The sequence below is a fragment of the Helobdella robusta genome (genome assembly GCF_000326865.2).
Source record: "Helobdella robusta unplaced genomic scaffold HELROscaffold_11, whole genome shotgun sequence".
NCBI lineage: Eukaryota > Metazoa > Annelida > Clitellata > Rhynchobdellida > Glossiphoniidae > Helobdella > Helobdella robusta.
Window position 1 is genome coordinate 80,139 of NW_008703617.1, and position 16,195 is coordinate 96,333.

Here is a 16,195-nt window from a genome sequence, read left to right on the forward strand (position 1 = left end):
GGCAGCGATGCACAGCTGAAAAGTTTGATAGCAGAATGGAGCAGGAGGTACGCATCTGTTTAATTCCATATGTACCTACATTTCATGTTTTTTAATATGAATTTTATTTTAATACCGCCACGTATTTTGAACGTTCGTCGTCGCTGTTGTTGTATCTCGTTGAACTGTTGATGACAGTGAACTTCCTGAAGGTGCTATTGTATTATTCATCATTATTTAATTTAATGCTCTCTACTTTGTCATAATTATTATTATTGAAATTTATAAACTAAGGCCTATCTGAGGAAGTATTCCTACATGAATGAAGAGGACGTCTCTTCAGATGAAAGGTTGGCGAGTTTCAAATCATCTTCATCGGCGTCATCACCCTTTGAAAAGAAGTTCACAGCGGCCATCAAAAACCTCCAAAACATGGCTGGGCTGCCCGTGACTGGTTAGTTGAAGTGATGGTGGTTATGCTATTGCGCAGTTGTGTGCTGGTATGTTACGATCGTGACGATAACTACGACGACGATGATGATGATGATAGTGGTTGATAACATAAGGTATCGTGGACGAGGCGACGAAGAAGATGATGGCCACGCCCCGCTGTGGCGTGCCGGATAGAATCCAGAGCAAGAGGAAGAAGAGATACATCAGGCAAGGTGATGATGATGTTGTTGCTGGTGATGATGACGACGTTGTTATGATTAGCGAATGAATGAACAAGCCGTGTAATTATGAAATAGCACGCACTAACTGAGAATAAAAAATAAGAAAAAGGTTCTCGCCGAATTTAGTGACGTTTTTTATGCTTCATGTTAACCAACCAGGATATAAGTGCAATTTGAAAAGAAAATAATTGTAATTACTATTGAGAGTGTGAGAAAATACAAATGAATCATCTTGTTGAGAGAGTTTTATGATGTGCTATTTTGTGATGTGTTGGTATGCATGCGTGTGTACACTGGATGTCCAACAACTCTATGAAAGTTCATCTATTTGTTATATGCTGTTCATTACTTTTTTATTTCATTCCTACTCAATAAAGGCAGCTCCTGGCGTAAAAATGTGGTCTCCTACAATCTCACAAAATATTCGAAGACGTCTGCTTTGAGTCAGACAATGGTCAACAACATAATCTCTAAAGCGTTTAAGGTTGGCTACGTTATACTTGTATGTGTGTAATGTATATCTATCTACCTATCTATATCTAATATAGTATCTATCTATATCTACTATAGTATCTGTCTATATCTAATGTAGTATCTTTTTATATCTAATGTAGTATCTATCTATATATGGGACACATGTATGTGATGTTCTCGGATGTTAGTAAATTTTTGTTTACATGAAAATGTAAACTTACATTAGAGGTGTTAATATGTCTAGAACTGTACCGTATAACCTAAAGTTAATACAGAATGTGGAACGAAACTTCTTACAGATCTGGCAGGATGAGATCGACATTACATTCGAGGCCAGCGGTCTGAATCCGGATATAAAAATAAGCTTCGAAAAGAGACGACATTTGAGATGCTCAGACGCATTTGACGGGCCGGATGGAACCCTGGCCCACGCTTACTTCCCAGAGTTCGGAGGGGACCTTCACTTTGATGACGAAGAATGGTGGACGGATGGAGTGAGTCATGGTCAGTTGCCATTTTTTGTTACCATTACTACAACTACTATAGTAATACAAACGTCAGTCAGAAATCCGGCGTTTACTTTTTTTTGTTATTGAGGCCGTTTTTGTGATGGTGTTGTTGTTTTTGTTGATGTAGTCATCATTTTCGTCGTCGTCATCATCACATGGTCAGGAAAGAATCTCCTACAAGTTGCAGTACACGAACTTGGTCATTCGTTGGGTCTGGAGCATTCCAACCATAGAGGTGATGACACAAACTCTTCGTATAAAATAACATTAGAGATAATGACAGTTAACATGATCCTCTATTTATATAATTGCTGTTTGATTAATGAATGAAACGGATTCACGTTAATTAACTGCTGCTAGTAAATAATTATCTAATCGCTACTTTTCTCGATGAATACAGCATAATTTAAAAATAACTAATAAAAGGTACCATACTAAAGTTTTTTTTATTTTCATAAGGAGCCATAATGTTCCCTTACTACCAGGAATACGATCCTAAATTCAAACTACATGAAGATGATGTCAAAGGCATACGAGCAGTATATGGTAGGTACAAAATAATTTAAAATTGGTTCACCATTTTTTTATCCATTCATATTTCCTTTCTTCTTTCCGCAAGTTTTCTAAGAGTGCACGTGTTGCATGCACTAGTTCAGTTCAGTTTCGTCGGTCTGGTTTTTGTTTTTGTGATTAAAACTGAAGATCGTTTCGTCAATCTCTCTCTCACTCACCCATTTTTTAAATGAATTTTTGAAGGGGAACCGAGCAAGAAACGCACGAACGCTCCTCAGCAGCCAACCACCACCACCACTACAAAAACAGCCAGGTTTCCTTGGAGACAACCAACAACCACAACAGCAGCAACAACAACAAAATCAAATGATCATTGCCAATATGATAGAATTGATGCAGTTACTAGTATTGATTCCGTCATTGTTGTTTTTAAAGGTGGTTGTTGTTGTTGTATGTCTTTACGTTTGTGTAGTTGGTGAAGTTGATGTATCATTCTGAACCGTTGGATTAAATTTTATTCATGTAAAATATTCACCCACCTACCGCCGCAGGAAATAAAGTTCACCTGATGACGCGACAAGTTGTTGCTCCGAAGGTGAGAGTGGAGACTTACGAGGTGAGGGAGATCTTCCCGCTGTACACAGGCGGCACGGTGAAGGCTGCCTACACCACGAACGAGCAGTTCGGTCCAACGGCTGGCATCCACTTGTTCATTTTTGAGGTTGGCGACCTGTCCTTTCCTCTCTTCTTTCACTTTTAACGTTTCACAAGCGCACTTTCTTCTAATGTCATGCTCATTAATTTGTTCTTACAAGCGATCATACAACGATTGAATGAACAGGGCATTTCAAAGTGGCAGTACACGCTCGACATACAGAAAAAAAAATTTTATTTTTCGAAGAAATTTTTACTGACTAGTAGCGAGTTTTTAATGCTGGATGGAGCATTCGTGTCGTCGAAGAATAATCGGCTCTACCTATTTCTTGGTTTGTTTTTTGTTTACTTACCTGTGCTTCGATTGAAGTAAAAAAATTATATGAGCAATCGATCTCGCGAGCTAAGGTAATTGAGTTGAGAATGAACTGTCCGACAGTTGGTCAACTATTCAGCATGCCTACTTCGAATTGTTTTCTGCTTATTTTATCCTCTCTTTTCTACGAAATTCATTTCTTAAATGAGTTTGTAACGATAATGAAACAAGATGATCACTACCAAATGAAGGTTCCGATTATTACCGAATCTCGCCCAGCAGCACCGGTCAGATTGAAAAAAATTACCCGAAGATAATCGGCAAGTATTGGCCGGGTGTGCCGAATAATATCGATGCGGTTTTTAGTTACACTCCCAATTCTGTTCTCTTCGAAAAAGCAACTTACTTCTTCAAAGGAAAGATGGTTTACTTGTTTGATTTTACGTTGGATAAGGTTTGTTTCTGTTTTTATTTCTTTGTTTGTTTATATTCGGCAATGTTACTGCCTTCATAATGTTGTTAAGCTTTCTTCGTGCGTTTGCAAATATGCTTCTCGCTGTTCTTCACTTATTGGATTATTGTCGTTGCAGTTTCGTTCGTTGGTGTTGGGGGTTTGAACAGGTTTCGTAGAAATGTTTTTGCAATTTATGAACAAGTATCAAGTCATATTTGTTGAAATAATGAATAATAATAAAATCCTGGCAGGTGTCGCAAACGATGACTTTGAACCATTTCATGGGCTGCTCGGGGAGTACTCAGCGCTCAGGAAGAATGGTCCTGTATAATTCTAACTATGCTGCCCAACCGAAACTAAATTTATTCTTGGTAACTTTGCTTACTTTTCATCTCCCGGTCCAAAAGTTTCTATCAATTTTATATTTTTGAACCTTTTATTTAACAAATTTAATATTAGTTTTCAATTGAATTAATTAAACACAGTTTATTCAATGACCTGTAAACGCTATAACTTATTACTTAACTTATAGTTAGGAAATATGTTATGACGATATGTCAAATGGCAATAGAAATGATATATAATGTTTGAAAATAATTTTAGAATAAAAATTTGAAAGCTAAACAAACCGTATAGTAAAATTTGAGTTTGAAAAATGAACAAAGACCTCGGCAGCAGATGTTTCATCGAAGATGCTTACGAGGAATGATGAAGAATATGAAACATGATACGTGCCCTCACGCTGAAATGTACTGGCGTGCAAAAAATGATTAAATGTAAAATGATGCAGGTGTTTTAACAGTAGGCAGTTTTTTATTTCGTGCATTATACATTTTATTACGCCAAATCGATTCACATTAACAACATTTCCATGCGAATGGTTATATTTTAGTTGAAGCCAAATGAACCGAAAACTAAAGTTTGATGATGAAACTAATGTTTAAGAACGATAAGACTAGAGGGTCATCAAATTAAGTCAACTTCGCAGTTGTTGGCGAAGGTGGACCGAACATACTGCGAGAGAAATTTGCCAAATCTTCTCCTTCTGGCTGACAAATTTATTTCTGCTTCCTTGACAAACTCCTGGCCAACGATCATTGATGTCTGACAACTCAGCGCTGATCGTCTTAACTTCCATCTCGAACAGTCTGATAAATTTGTTTAAGAATCTTACTTCAATAAGTTTGTTTATTGATATTTTGGAGACTAATAAATAGCAAACGTCTCTCACTTCTAGTAGCATTCTTCCTAATCTTTTCATCTTCCTCTTCTTCATTTGGTCCCCAGAAACATCCGATCTTCGTGTTGCTACCAATCGGTAACCATATGAAGCCGTTCGTTGACATCATCGCTAATCTTATTAGTGACGTCTCGTCTCTGTTTTTTTTTCCGTCCATGTTTTTCTTGTCACTGTTGTTGTTTTTGTCTTTGTCTTTGTTGATGTTTTTATCCTTAGCTCTGTCTATATTTTTATTTTTGAAATCGTTAAGAATGCCAACTGTGGATGTCGATGCGGTAACAGTTGATACAATCGCGCTGCTGTTAGCAGTCACAGCCACAACAGTGGCAGTGGTAAATGTAGTAGTATCAGTTTTGGCTGTCGTAAAAGTAGTAGTATCAGTGAAGGTATTGTTAGTTGTATTTGTAGCAGTGCCGGTATTATGGCTGATAGGACGGATATCCACGGCATTTTTTTGTCCACTGAAATCATTTCCCTTATCATACTTGTTATTGTTATTATTATTGATACTGCTGTCGTTGTTTATTTGGGCGCTAGAATTCAAAAAAACTTTTGATGATGAGGATGTTGTTGTTGGTGATAACGATGTGGATGTTGTTGTTGTTGGTGGTGGTGATGATGAGGATGTTGTTGGTGATGGCGATGAGGATTTTGTTGTTGTTGGTGGTGGTGATGTTCTGGCTGCTGTTGTGAACGCCGACGATGGTGTTGGCATCTCTTCTGTTGTTGTTTTCAATGCAATGAGGACTGTGCTATCTACAGTATGGAAAACCAGCGATGATGATGATGGCGGTAGTGGTGATGATGCTGTCAATAGTAAAGATGATGATGATGATGATGACGACGACGATGATGTTATTAAAGGAACAATTTTGTTTTTTGGATACTTGATATTGTTAGTTTTTCTGTTAACATCAGGTAAAGTAGTAGAGGTTGTGGTGGAAGCAACAGTAGTGGTGGCAGTTTTGGTATAAGTTGTATAAGCAGTGGCAGCCACAAGTAATTCCCTCTTCTTGTTCTTGCTGTTTGAGTTTGTTTCACTACCTCCGTTACTTATATCGTTTCTAACAATTGGACTGTTGCCACTTTTACTTGCAGCATTGCTATCATTGATCCCATCCTTATTATCATAAATATTATTATTTTGCTGACCTCGTCCTTTCATTCTGAGACACCTGCGGTCAACGTGAAGGCACTGGCAGTACGGAGATTTGAGTGTAGGAGTCTTTCCCATTGGTCGAAAGGATCTTCGCGAGTATTTAATTAATATTCATTAGTTGTTCGTTAACATTCATAAGCGGGGCATCAATATTTATCAGCAATTAGTTTCTGAGTAACAAATATTAGGTCAAAACTTATATTAATAGACAATTCACTGATTGCTGTCGACAAGTTTTTATAAATATTCACGAGCGAGCTACTGAGGACGCTGATTAATTATTACTAACGACGAGTGGTGAATCTTCGTCTTCCACTCCACTCCACTCTGACAAAGAAGAATAACTTAAAAGTCGTAAAATGTCCTCGCGACGTTTAATGCATCGTCATTTTATGTGCACCTGCTTCGTCTGCACTGCCTGCGTTGGCTCATTCTTCATACGCGCAACGAACAGGTCTTTCTATAGTCTATATGCATGTATGTCATCTATCTATGTTGGTCATGTGTATTTTAAAATGTTAACTGATATTGAAAATTTTGTCTTTAACTCGAAGAAACTGAAAAACGAAGAAAATTTATTGTTAGAAACGGAATCTGTATTTTTTAAATGTATCACACAATTTAGAAGTTTCACGAGATGATGCGAGCCAACACGTAATCACGCACGCTCTGTGAGGCCTTCAAACATCAAAACCAAACCATGAATATCTATACAAGTCTGCAGGACCATCTAGTACAAAGTTAAGTGAAATCAAAGTAAAATGAGCTGGCTAACTTGGTCGGTTTTGTTGGTCGTATGTTTTTAATCGATCTATTGATACTTTGTTAAGAAAACCATCTTAATAGAAAAAAATTGTCTGAGAATCTTAAGTTCTACAAAATTCTTAATAAGAGAAAAGAATAAAAAGCACGAGAGAAGGAGAGAGTATACTTGGAAAGTATAGAGATACTGGATATTGCACAAAAATGCAGGTATAAAGATGTTGTGTAAGATATTTATGAGAAATTAATCAAGCGTTCAACGATAAGCCGCATGCTTAAGATCATCATAATCAGCACTTCTGTCACCATCACATCATCCGGTAGAATTTGGGTAAGAAGTGACATCCGGACAGACACAAGCTCGCATCAAAAACGTTAACATTGTATGTAATAAAAATAGTTTCTTCATTTGAATTATTAAAATAAATTGGAATTGTTTTCCAAGTGAATGTGCTACGTGCGGGCGTCTGTACGGGCACTGCTAGTCGGCGTGCTACGAAACTGACAAGCGCTTATATCGATTGCCACGAAGTGCACTCTAATTAGAAAAAAAAACAGGAAGACCAAAAACAACGACAGCCGAGACAGACATGAAAAAATTTATGTTTTGCTTGTTCATGAAATAAATTAATTGATGCATATATCAAATGCAAGATGAAACAAAATGAGAAAAACTGCAAATTGTCAAATAGAAATTATCATATTAACAAAATAGAACAAAAAATTGTTTAATAATAAAAATGCTATCAACAATGTATTTGGCTTGATAGAGGTGACGCGTAGTAGCATGTAGAATTCTGTAACGAGTCCTCTCACACACACACACGCCATCAACTGACGCAATGCGTTGTAAAAATGATTTGCTGCAATCTAGCGCCATGTAAAATGATGCACTGTAATGACGTGTAATCTATTCATAATGTAATGAAATGGAATGGAAGAGAAAATCTGCTTGCTGTTAATGTCATAAGCTGGCGATAGTAACAGGGAACTGAACAATAATGCGGAAAAATTAATATGGGGATCCCATTTAAAATAATAATATTAACATAGCAAAATATTTATTAACAATAATAACTGTTGTTACCTTTATTAGTAGTAGTAGTGGTGCTTGCTATTAAGCAACAATCTCTCATTTGCTGTGTATTTGTTTAATACACGCAGCTCTTAAAAATGTTCATAACATGCTTCTCAATGAAACCAAGTTTGAATGAACAAATCCGAGTGAGATTTAACTAATTAGCATTGTTAAAAGGGGTTAACAAAACTTGAATGAATGAAAGAAGTCACGTACGAACATCTAAATTAAAGAGCGTGTAATGTAAGCCTACATCCGGTTAAACGAAGATTTGAAGTTAGAACGATGTCAATGCAAACAGAAAAAAGTCTCTCTTCAAAAAAGGATGAGTCTTCATGGTGATGAAACTAGAGTTAGGGCTGTTTGTTTGAACAGACTGACATTAGAGACAAGTTTTTAAAAAAATAATAAAGTATACATAAGATTGTGGACCAAAATGTATTCAAAATTGTGCGAGGTTAAATTAATTAAGATGAATTAAGTTACACGAACAAATTATATACATACGTACATGTAAGCACTACAAAAATATAAACCAATTAATCTAAATTAAACAACATTTATCAATAAATAAATCAAAGTAAAAATATTAATAATAATAAATAACACACCACACATAATGGTAAAATAGCAATAATAATATTGTTACAAAAGAATAAGGTCTTTTCAATAATAAGTGAAACAAAAGTACACTTTAATGATTGTAGTTGCTTGCTTGTTAGCTGTTGTTGTTGGATCATGCAGACGTATAAATTAATGTAGAAAGATGGATACAACAGAATGAAAATCAAATTATATACAAGAGTGATTGTCTCGATGGCAAATTCATTCGCTTGCAAGCTAACTTGAATGCAGTCAGTCATCTCATCTCGCTTTGTGACGATTCTAAAAATGATCATATAGAAAAATAAATATATGCAAGGAAAAAATAACGATAAATATAAAGAAGTGATAATATGGAAGGCAAACAAGTTAATTAACTGAATGTTTGAAACTTTTCATGATGCAAAAACAGAAAATTAAAAATATTTTATAAAAAGCAAAAACAAAATGGACAGTTACAAACTCTCACCCCGACCATTCTTTGTTACTTATTATTATTATTTCTATCCTCACAACCATGTGTAAATATCATTGTTATAAAATTAGTGAAACTCTGGCAAGCAAACATCATCCACCGTGTACCATCAGCAGCCTGCCCTCTCCACTGACCATGAAGTAAAAACTCCTTTTGAAAGAATGTGAACAGTCTAATTAGAACTAGGATTGCACAAACTTCAACGTATGCAAGTATATGATGCGGTATAAAAATTCATTAGTGCAACGACCTGCAGTTAAATAATGAACATCTGGAGTATGTACAAATGTTTCCTCACACATGTCACTGGGCTAATGTAAAAATATTGTACGTGTGTGTGTGTTTGTGTGTGTGTACACTTATTAAGCAACAAAAATAAGTAATGATCAAATGTGTCATGTGAAAGTGATGTAGAATAATCATGGATGCAGTTGCAGTGCCTGCCTGTGACGTGGGTGATGTATAACACGATTGCTTACAACGAATGAACAGATGTGGAAGTCATTTTCTATAAAAATAAATTCGCTACCTAAGCCCTATCTAATATTATCCGCTTCAAGTATTTGTCACGCAAACACACGAATTTGCTAAGACGAACATATAAACATATCCAATTGGACGCATTGTAAATAATGAAATGAGATAAAATTCTTTGATGTCTGCTTTAGTTTAAATAAGTTGAAAGTTCAATATTTGTAAATAAAATAATTAAAACACGTACATAATATACATATAAATATATTTATACATGTGTATACATGAATACACACATGCACTTACTATGCAACGGTTGAAATATAATTAAGACCTTAGAGATAGTATGGAGGAATTAATGATGCTGATGACCGCGAAGATGAAGAAACTGATGATGGCGGCACCCGTGGGGAAATAAATGAAAGAAATTTAATGAAGCCATGAGAATAAAATAAAACGAGTACAGAGCGAATGAATGAATGAATGAATGTGAATGAATGTATATATTTATATATATATATATATATATATAAAGAAAACAAGGAATTACAAAATGTCAACAAATGAATAAATGAAGTAACGCATGGTAATCTCCAAACAAAGTAACTAACTATTTAAATAGATAAACAATGATTGAATGAATGAATGAACGAATAAATGATTGAATGAAAGAAAGAAAGCATGATTTAATGAATGGATGTAACGGACGAATGAGGAGCGAGCTTATTTGAGAAGCAATGATGTTATCACATAATGGTAATACTATTGCAAATAAAAAGAAACACCTCATAAAATTTTGATCATATGGCAATACAAATTCATTTGGACAAATATCGTTTAGCATAATTATCTATAATCAATGGCATGTTGAACTATTATTATTATTAGTAGTAGTAGTAGGAGGAGGGGGAGTAGTATTATAATTGTTATCATCATCGTTATGATTTATATCTACAAGACACACACGCCAATGGAAACTTCAGACAACATCATCTCCATCTTCCTCTTCCTCTCCCCCTTCATCTTCTTCTCCGTCTTCATCCTATCCCTGATCTTCAAAGATCGGTGGCCAACTTCAAACTGGCCTTCCCTCTCCTCTGAGCCAACCTGGACATGCCAACTGGGGCAAGAATTGGGGCGGGTGAATTATTTATGGCCTTGAAGGTGGCCTTCATTGCGCCCTGGTATGATGATGATGATTATGATGTTCACTTATATAAAGTTGTATTGGATTACATAGAGTTATATAGAGTTGTATAGGGTTATATAGAGTTTTATAGAGCACAATGTATGGGAGCCCACCTTGACGGCCTGAGTATCTCCTTCGTGGTGAGGCAGTCGAGTCTGAGGCAGTTGGTCCTTGCTCATGATCCAGCGGTGTGTCAGCACCTGCGTAAGGACACCATCAACAAATCACATGACAATCCTAACACTAACCTCACAATCACAGCCAGCCAGCCAGCCAGCCAGCCAGCCAGCCAGCTCACCTGATGCATTGTTATCCTCTGCCTTGGATCAATATGCAACATTCGAGACACGAGATCCTTAGCAGCAGATGATATGGAGTCCCACGTCCCGCCCGACAAAACTAGTTTACCTTCTCCAATTCGAGCCAGAATCTGTTCGGGAGTGTCTTCTGGACCATTTGCAAACGGTGTGTGGCTGGCGAGTCAGTTTATTTATTTATTTATTTATTTATTTATTTATCCATTCCATTATTATCGTAAATTGCGTTCGTTTCGGCGACGAATTAACTTAAGCTGTTCTGTCTACAAAGATGAAACATAATTGAAATGATGTTTACAATTAGACAGACAGGAACATAATCAACTTTAGATTAATCTATTCAGCAAAACCAATTCATCAATCTACCAGCAAGCAAGCAACAAACTCACCCACAAAGCATGGTGTACAGAATGACCCCAAGACTCCAGACATCACAAGCCTCATCGTAGCCCTTCTTTTTTAGAACCTCTGGCGCCACGAATGTAGCAGTATAGCACGGCGTCATCAGAAGACCGTTATCAGCCCTCAACTGCTTGGCAAATCCAAAATCACAAATGTGCAAGCTGTCAGGGTTGGCCTGTGCCTCTGAGAATAATATGTTGGATGGTTTCAGGTCTCGGTGAACTACCTGCTTGGTTGGTTGATTGGCTGAAGTTACTGAAAAGAAAGATCAATCAATCAATCAATCAATCAATTAATCCATCAACCAATTAATCAATCAATCAATCAGCCAACTAATCAACAATCAAAGTGGAAGTATGAAAAGAGACCCACCCCTTTTGAATGAAGATAGTAGACAGTCTTGGCGATGACGTGTAAAATTGTACTGGCCTCTCTCTCTGAGAAGTATTTGTTTTTAAGGATCCTATCCAAGAGTTCACCTCCCTTCAGCAAGTTCGTCACCATGTAAATGCGGCTCTTGTAGTCATAGATCTGAAAATCAAGACAGTAACGACGGTGGAGATTATTTATTACTACAACACAGTCAATGCAATGATAGCATTAAAAGAAGGCATTCAAAACTGTGATGGCACCACAACAAATACAAAATATTTTATTTGTCCTCAGACGAAAAAAACATTTACAGTAGAGTATATGGCTGTGAGGAACTCGTATTAGACTCATGCAGCCACCTCAACAAAAATTTCCATCATTAAAAATTAAATTTATATATAACATTTTAAACACTCCCATTGTTTAAAAACTTAGATTTGACACACAATGACTCGTGAGTAAAAATAACAAGACCAAATACATTCTTTCGTCCTTAATACGCTTCAAAATCATCGTCATCATCACCATCTTCAACATCATCATCATCATCTCCATCTTCAACATCATCATCGTCGTCGTCGTCGTCATCACAATCTTCAACGTCTGAAGCGAAAATTGTTGATGACAGACATCTCTCAGTTTGATGATGTTCGGGTGCTCCCTGTATCTCAGTAAGATTTCAATCTCTTCGAACGGATCCCTCTTGCTTGGATCGATTATCTAATTGATGAACAGAAGAACAAATAGATAGAATGAGTGAATGAATGAATGGATGAATGAATGGATGAATGAATTAATGTTTAAAGCACCTTGACAGCGAATTCTCTCCCTGTTAATTTATGGACACACCTGTGGCATTTTGAATAGGAACCTGACCCTAGCTCCTGCATTTAATTTGCATCAGCATCAAGAAACACTTCATTCACATAGCAATTTGATAGGATCAGCAAGAAGTTTAAATTATCACAAGTGATGAGTGGAGTGGAAGGTGTGGTGGTGGTGATGAAACGAACCTCTTTCAAGTCGTAGTCGTCAAGAAAATTTCTACGTTTCACTTCAGTTAGCTTGAAAGGTGAGTTATTAAAATAAAGTGACAGAAATATCACGGGCAACATTAGCCCCAATAACACTAGCACCCCATTACACTAAATAAAATAGAAACAGAAGCAAATCAGAAGCAAAAGAGACCACTGACCGATGCGAGCGACCTGGTATTATAAATGACGGGCTTCTCGCCAGCCATGACCTCCTCTATCAGGGTTGGGGCCACGTAGCTGAACCCTCTGAACAGCTCGTGGGCATTTGCACTCGGTGGCACACCAGGGGAATCTGATGAAGAATGATAATCATATCTGAATGATAGTGCTCGTCCCCAATGGATGAATGAATGAACGAATAAATGATAAAAATTGAAATATAGTTCAAGTGGAAAAAACTTGAAAAGCAGTAAAAAAGTGATGAATATCATAAAAAAAGCGATTCCACTAGAAAAAAAAACTGGAACAAACAACAATCTCATGAGTACCTTTCGGTGTTTTTGAAGTGAAAGCCTTATCAAAGTAGAAAGATTCATCGCCGGCTCTGTTGAGCATTGGTTTGAATGGAGGGCTGACTTGCTTCATGAATAATTTCTCCCAGTTGATTGTTGAGAAGAATGGCTGTTTCTTAATTTCCTCTATACCGTTCGGTCCATATCCTGCTTGTTAGTTCGTTCAGGTTATGATCAAATCAAAGGATGACATAACAACAAAACCACCAACAACAACAACATCAGCAACAACATCAGCAACCCACCCACCTAATCTGTTAACAGGATTCCTCTTGAAAAGACACCTCAGCAACGCCTGTGCATCAGGGCTCAAATATTGAGGCATACCAAGTTTGGCTCTTTAAGGTGTTGACAAAGATAGTGGTTGTAAAGTTTGCTTATGATATGAGGAAGGAAGATCACCATGATGGTATCAAGTAAAAGAAATGCACCATCATCTTCACGCACAATCATCTAAATCATCATTCATCTCATCATCAGCATAGTATCATACTTGAGGATCATAGTCATAGTATCCTTTCGGTTAGCACCTTGAAATGGCAGTTGTCCTGTCAGCATTTCGTACTAGATGAACAAACAGACAGTGGTATAATCAGCCATTCCACCTAACCCTCCAAACCTCACAAAACTAACGGGAGGAACTATTACACAGAACACCACTCAACAACTTTAATGCCAGGCCTCATACAACCGACAACTATCAAGAAGAAACGACCCATCCACCCAATCAGAAACAAGCAATCAACATCTCACCATGAGGACCCCGTAGGACCACCAGTCAGCAGTCTGATCGTGACCTTTTCTGTTGATGACCTCGGGAGCCATGTACTCCACAGTGCCACAAAATGAAAATGTTTTGTTCTCCTCAAAGACTGATTCCTTGCTCAGGCCAAAGTCTGTCAGCTTGATGTGCCCATCTGAATCTAGCAGGATGCTGGTGGGTCGTGTGTTATTGCAGCAACAATAACTATAACTACAATAATAATATAGTTATAATCATAATAAAGTAATGAACATAACGATGGGGCCAACTTTTCAGGTTTGAGGTCTCTGTAGATGATTCCTTGTTTGTGGAGGTGACTGAGGGCAAGAGCAAGTTCAGCCAGGTAGAACTTCACATCATCCTCTGTGAACATCACCTGTTGTTGTGTCACGTTGCGTTGTTTCACGCTAGGTTAATAGTCTGGCTGCTGTTGTTGTTTTGTTGCTGTAAGAAAAGTACTGTCTGTTGTCAATGATTGAGTGACTGACTGATTGATTGACTGATTGATTGGCTGATTGATTGACTGATTAATTGACTGATTGATTGACTGATTGGAAGAAAGAAAAAACTTTAGAACGAAAAAAAATCAAAAAATTACAGAGTAAATAAACAGAAACAAATAAGTGAATAAATAAAGATAAACAGATAAATATAAAGTATCTAACATCTTTTGAGAGTCTGGTGAATAAGTCACCACCTTTCAGAAATTCTAGAATCAAGTACAACTTGCCCTCGGTTTGAAAAGCTGCATGCCAATATGTGTACAAATTTAGGTGTGTATAAAATGTACTTATGTGTGTTACATACACACATGTACGCATGTATGTATGTACGTACGTATGTATGTACGTATGTATGTATGTATGTGCATGTATGTATGTGTATGTAATTTATAAAATGTGAAGACATATGTATGTTTACAAGTGTATGCTTTATGTTTGTATTTGCCTGTATGTTTGTCTCTATAAGTTAGCATGGATTTTGCATTTGCATTATTAACGGATTTAAATATTTTTTTAAATTAAAATTATTTTAAAATTTAAAATAATTCATTAATTGCCTAACTGCACGAAATTAAGCATTCAGAAAGTGTGATAACAGTTGAAGTAACAAATATAAATTACTCTAACAAACGTCTTAACAGCCATCAGTCACACATTCAACAAATTATCACATCATGTTAATAAATCAAGAGAGGAGGTTGAAATGTATTTAACAGTTGTAATGAGAGTAGTGATATTGCATAGTGCTGCTGACAGCTTACCATAAAACAATCTGACAATGAACGGGTGCTCCAGTTCGGCTAGAATATCTCTCTCCATTTTTGTTCTTACTCTATCACGGACTGAATTAATTATTTATTCAATTGGTTAATCAATCAAACAAACAAACAGACAGACAAACAAACACAATCAATCAGTTAATTACATAAAAACATGTTTACAGCGGACACAAAAAAGACTATTGATTGACATTACCTTTCAACGTTGCTTTCTTGAGAACTTTCATGGCATACAGATGGCCTGCATCTTTACCTTTTATCTTACGTACCAGGAACACCTGACAGCAAAGCATATACAAACAAATCATTTAATTTAAAACATATCCATTTTGAAGATTAAAATTCAACAAAATAGGGGAGTGCTGTTAATTGATAACATGCTGGAATTGAATATCTTGTGTTATTTTACAAAATACACATATTCAAATTAGTTTGAAAACCTTCCCAAATGATCCCTGGCCTAAGACTTTCAACAGATCAAAATAGGATGTGTCCATTTTTTCATGTTTTACAATTTTTGTCACATCATAAACTTTGTGAGGCTCCTCTGGCTTTCCATTCTGACATACACAAGAACAAAAATTTTTACATGAAATTATTCATTTAAATATATAAATATTAAACAATGAATAAAAAGGAAGTAAAAAAAGCAGTCAATCGTTTAAAATTTCAATTAAGTCTAATTCTAAACAGTCTACATAATCTGCAATGAACCACAAAAAACTTTGAATTAAATCTATTTCATTAAAAAATATTCAAAAGCAGAGTACCTACCTCTGATATTTCATCCACTGATTTTTCCTGTATTTTGTAAACAATTAATGACGACATGTCAACCAGAACTTCATTTTATTTCCAAGATAAATTTATAAAATATTTGCACCGTGACGAATAAATAATTAAAAATTATATTCAAAAGTGGGATTTGCTTTTTGAAAATTTAATTTAATTCAAGAA

The 16,195-nt window shown here is 36.2% G+C and overlaps 2 protein-coding genes across 2 annotated transcripts; one reads left to right on the forward strand and one right to left on the reverse strand.

The window, feature by feature from the left end:
- The first annotated feature begins 270 nt into the window (after positions 1 to 270).
- HELRODRAFT_108967 (hypothetical protein) lies at positions 271 to 4,203 on the forward strand. The gene is made up of 11 exons (XM_009012558.1): positions 271 to 433; positions 546 to 644; positions 1,031 to 1,137; positions 1,427 to 1,631; positions 1,800 to 1,871; positions 2,096 to 2,182; positions 2,393 to 2,584; positions 2,701 to 2,870; positions 2,991 to 3,135; positions 3,371 to 3,573; positions 3,825 to 4,203. Exons 1-11 carry the CDS (start codon positions 298 to 300, stop codon positions 4,002 to 4,004), a joined length of 1,596 nt encoding a protein of 531 aa, XP_009010806.1. The 5' UTR covers positions 271 to 297; the 3' UTR covers positions 4,005 to 4,203.
- Positions 4,204 to 10,452: 6,249 nt separating this feature from the next.
- On the reverse strand, positions 10,453 to 15,744 carry HELRODRAFT_96872 (hypothetical protein; the record flags this gene model as incomplete). Its single annotated transcript, XM_009012559.1, has 18 exons — positions 15,679 to 15,744; positions 15,435 to 15,516; positions 15,221 to 15,301; positions 14,622 to 14,701; positions 14,226 to 14,332; positions 13,947 to 14,127; positions 13,687 to 13,757; positions 13,443 to 13,531; positions 13,170 to 13,343; positions 12,840 to 12,973; positions 12,658 to 12,708; positions 12,454 to 12,528; positions 12,275 to 12,364; positions 11,645 to 11,803; positions 11,260 to 11,498; positions 10,852 to 11,026; positions 10,667 to 10,753; positions 10,453 to 10,545 (listed from the first exon to the last, which is right to left on the reverse strand). Coding segments are annotated over exons 1-18 (2,025 nt in total), but the record flags the coding sequence as incomplete, so codon positions are not given.
- Between the last annotated feature and the right edge of the window lie 451 nt (positions 15,745 to 16,195).

Excerpts from the sequence above, each read along its gene's own strand:
- HELRODRAFT_108967 (XM_009012558.1), top strand. The coding sequence starts at position 298 with ATGAATGAAGAGGACGTCTCTTCAGATGAAAGGTTGGCGAGTTTCAAA. Across the intron at positions 1,138-1,426 it reads TAATCTCTAAAGCGTTTAAG|ATCTGGCAGGATGAGATCGA; the intron begins GTTGGCTACGTT and ends AACTTCTTACAG. Across the intron at positions 3,136-3,370 it reads TCGGCTCTACCTATTTCTTG|GTTCCGATTATTACCGAATC; the intron begins GTTTGTTTTTTG and ends TACCAAATGAAG.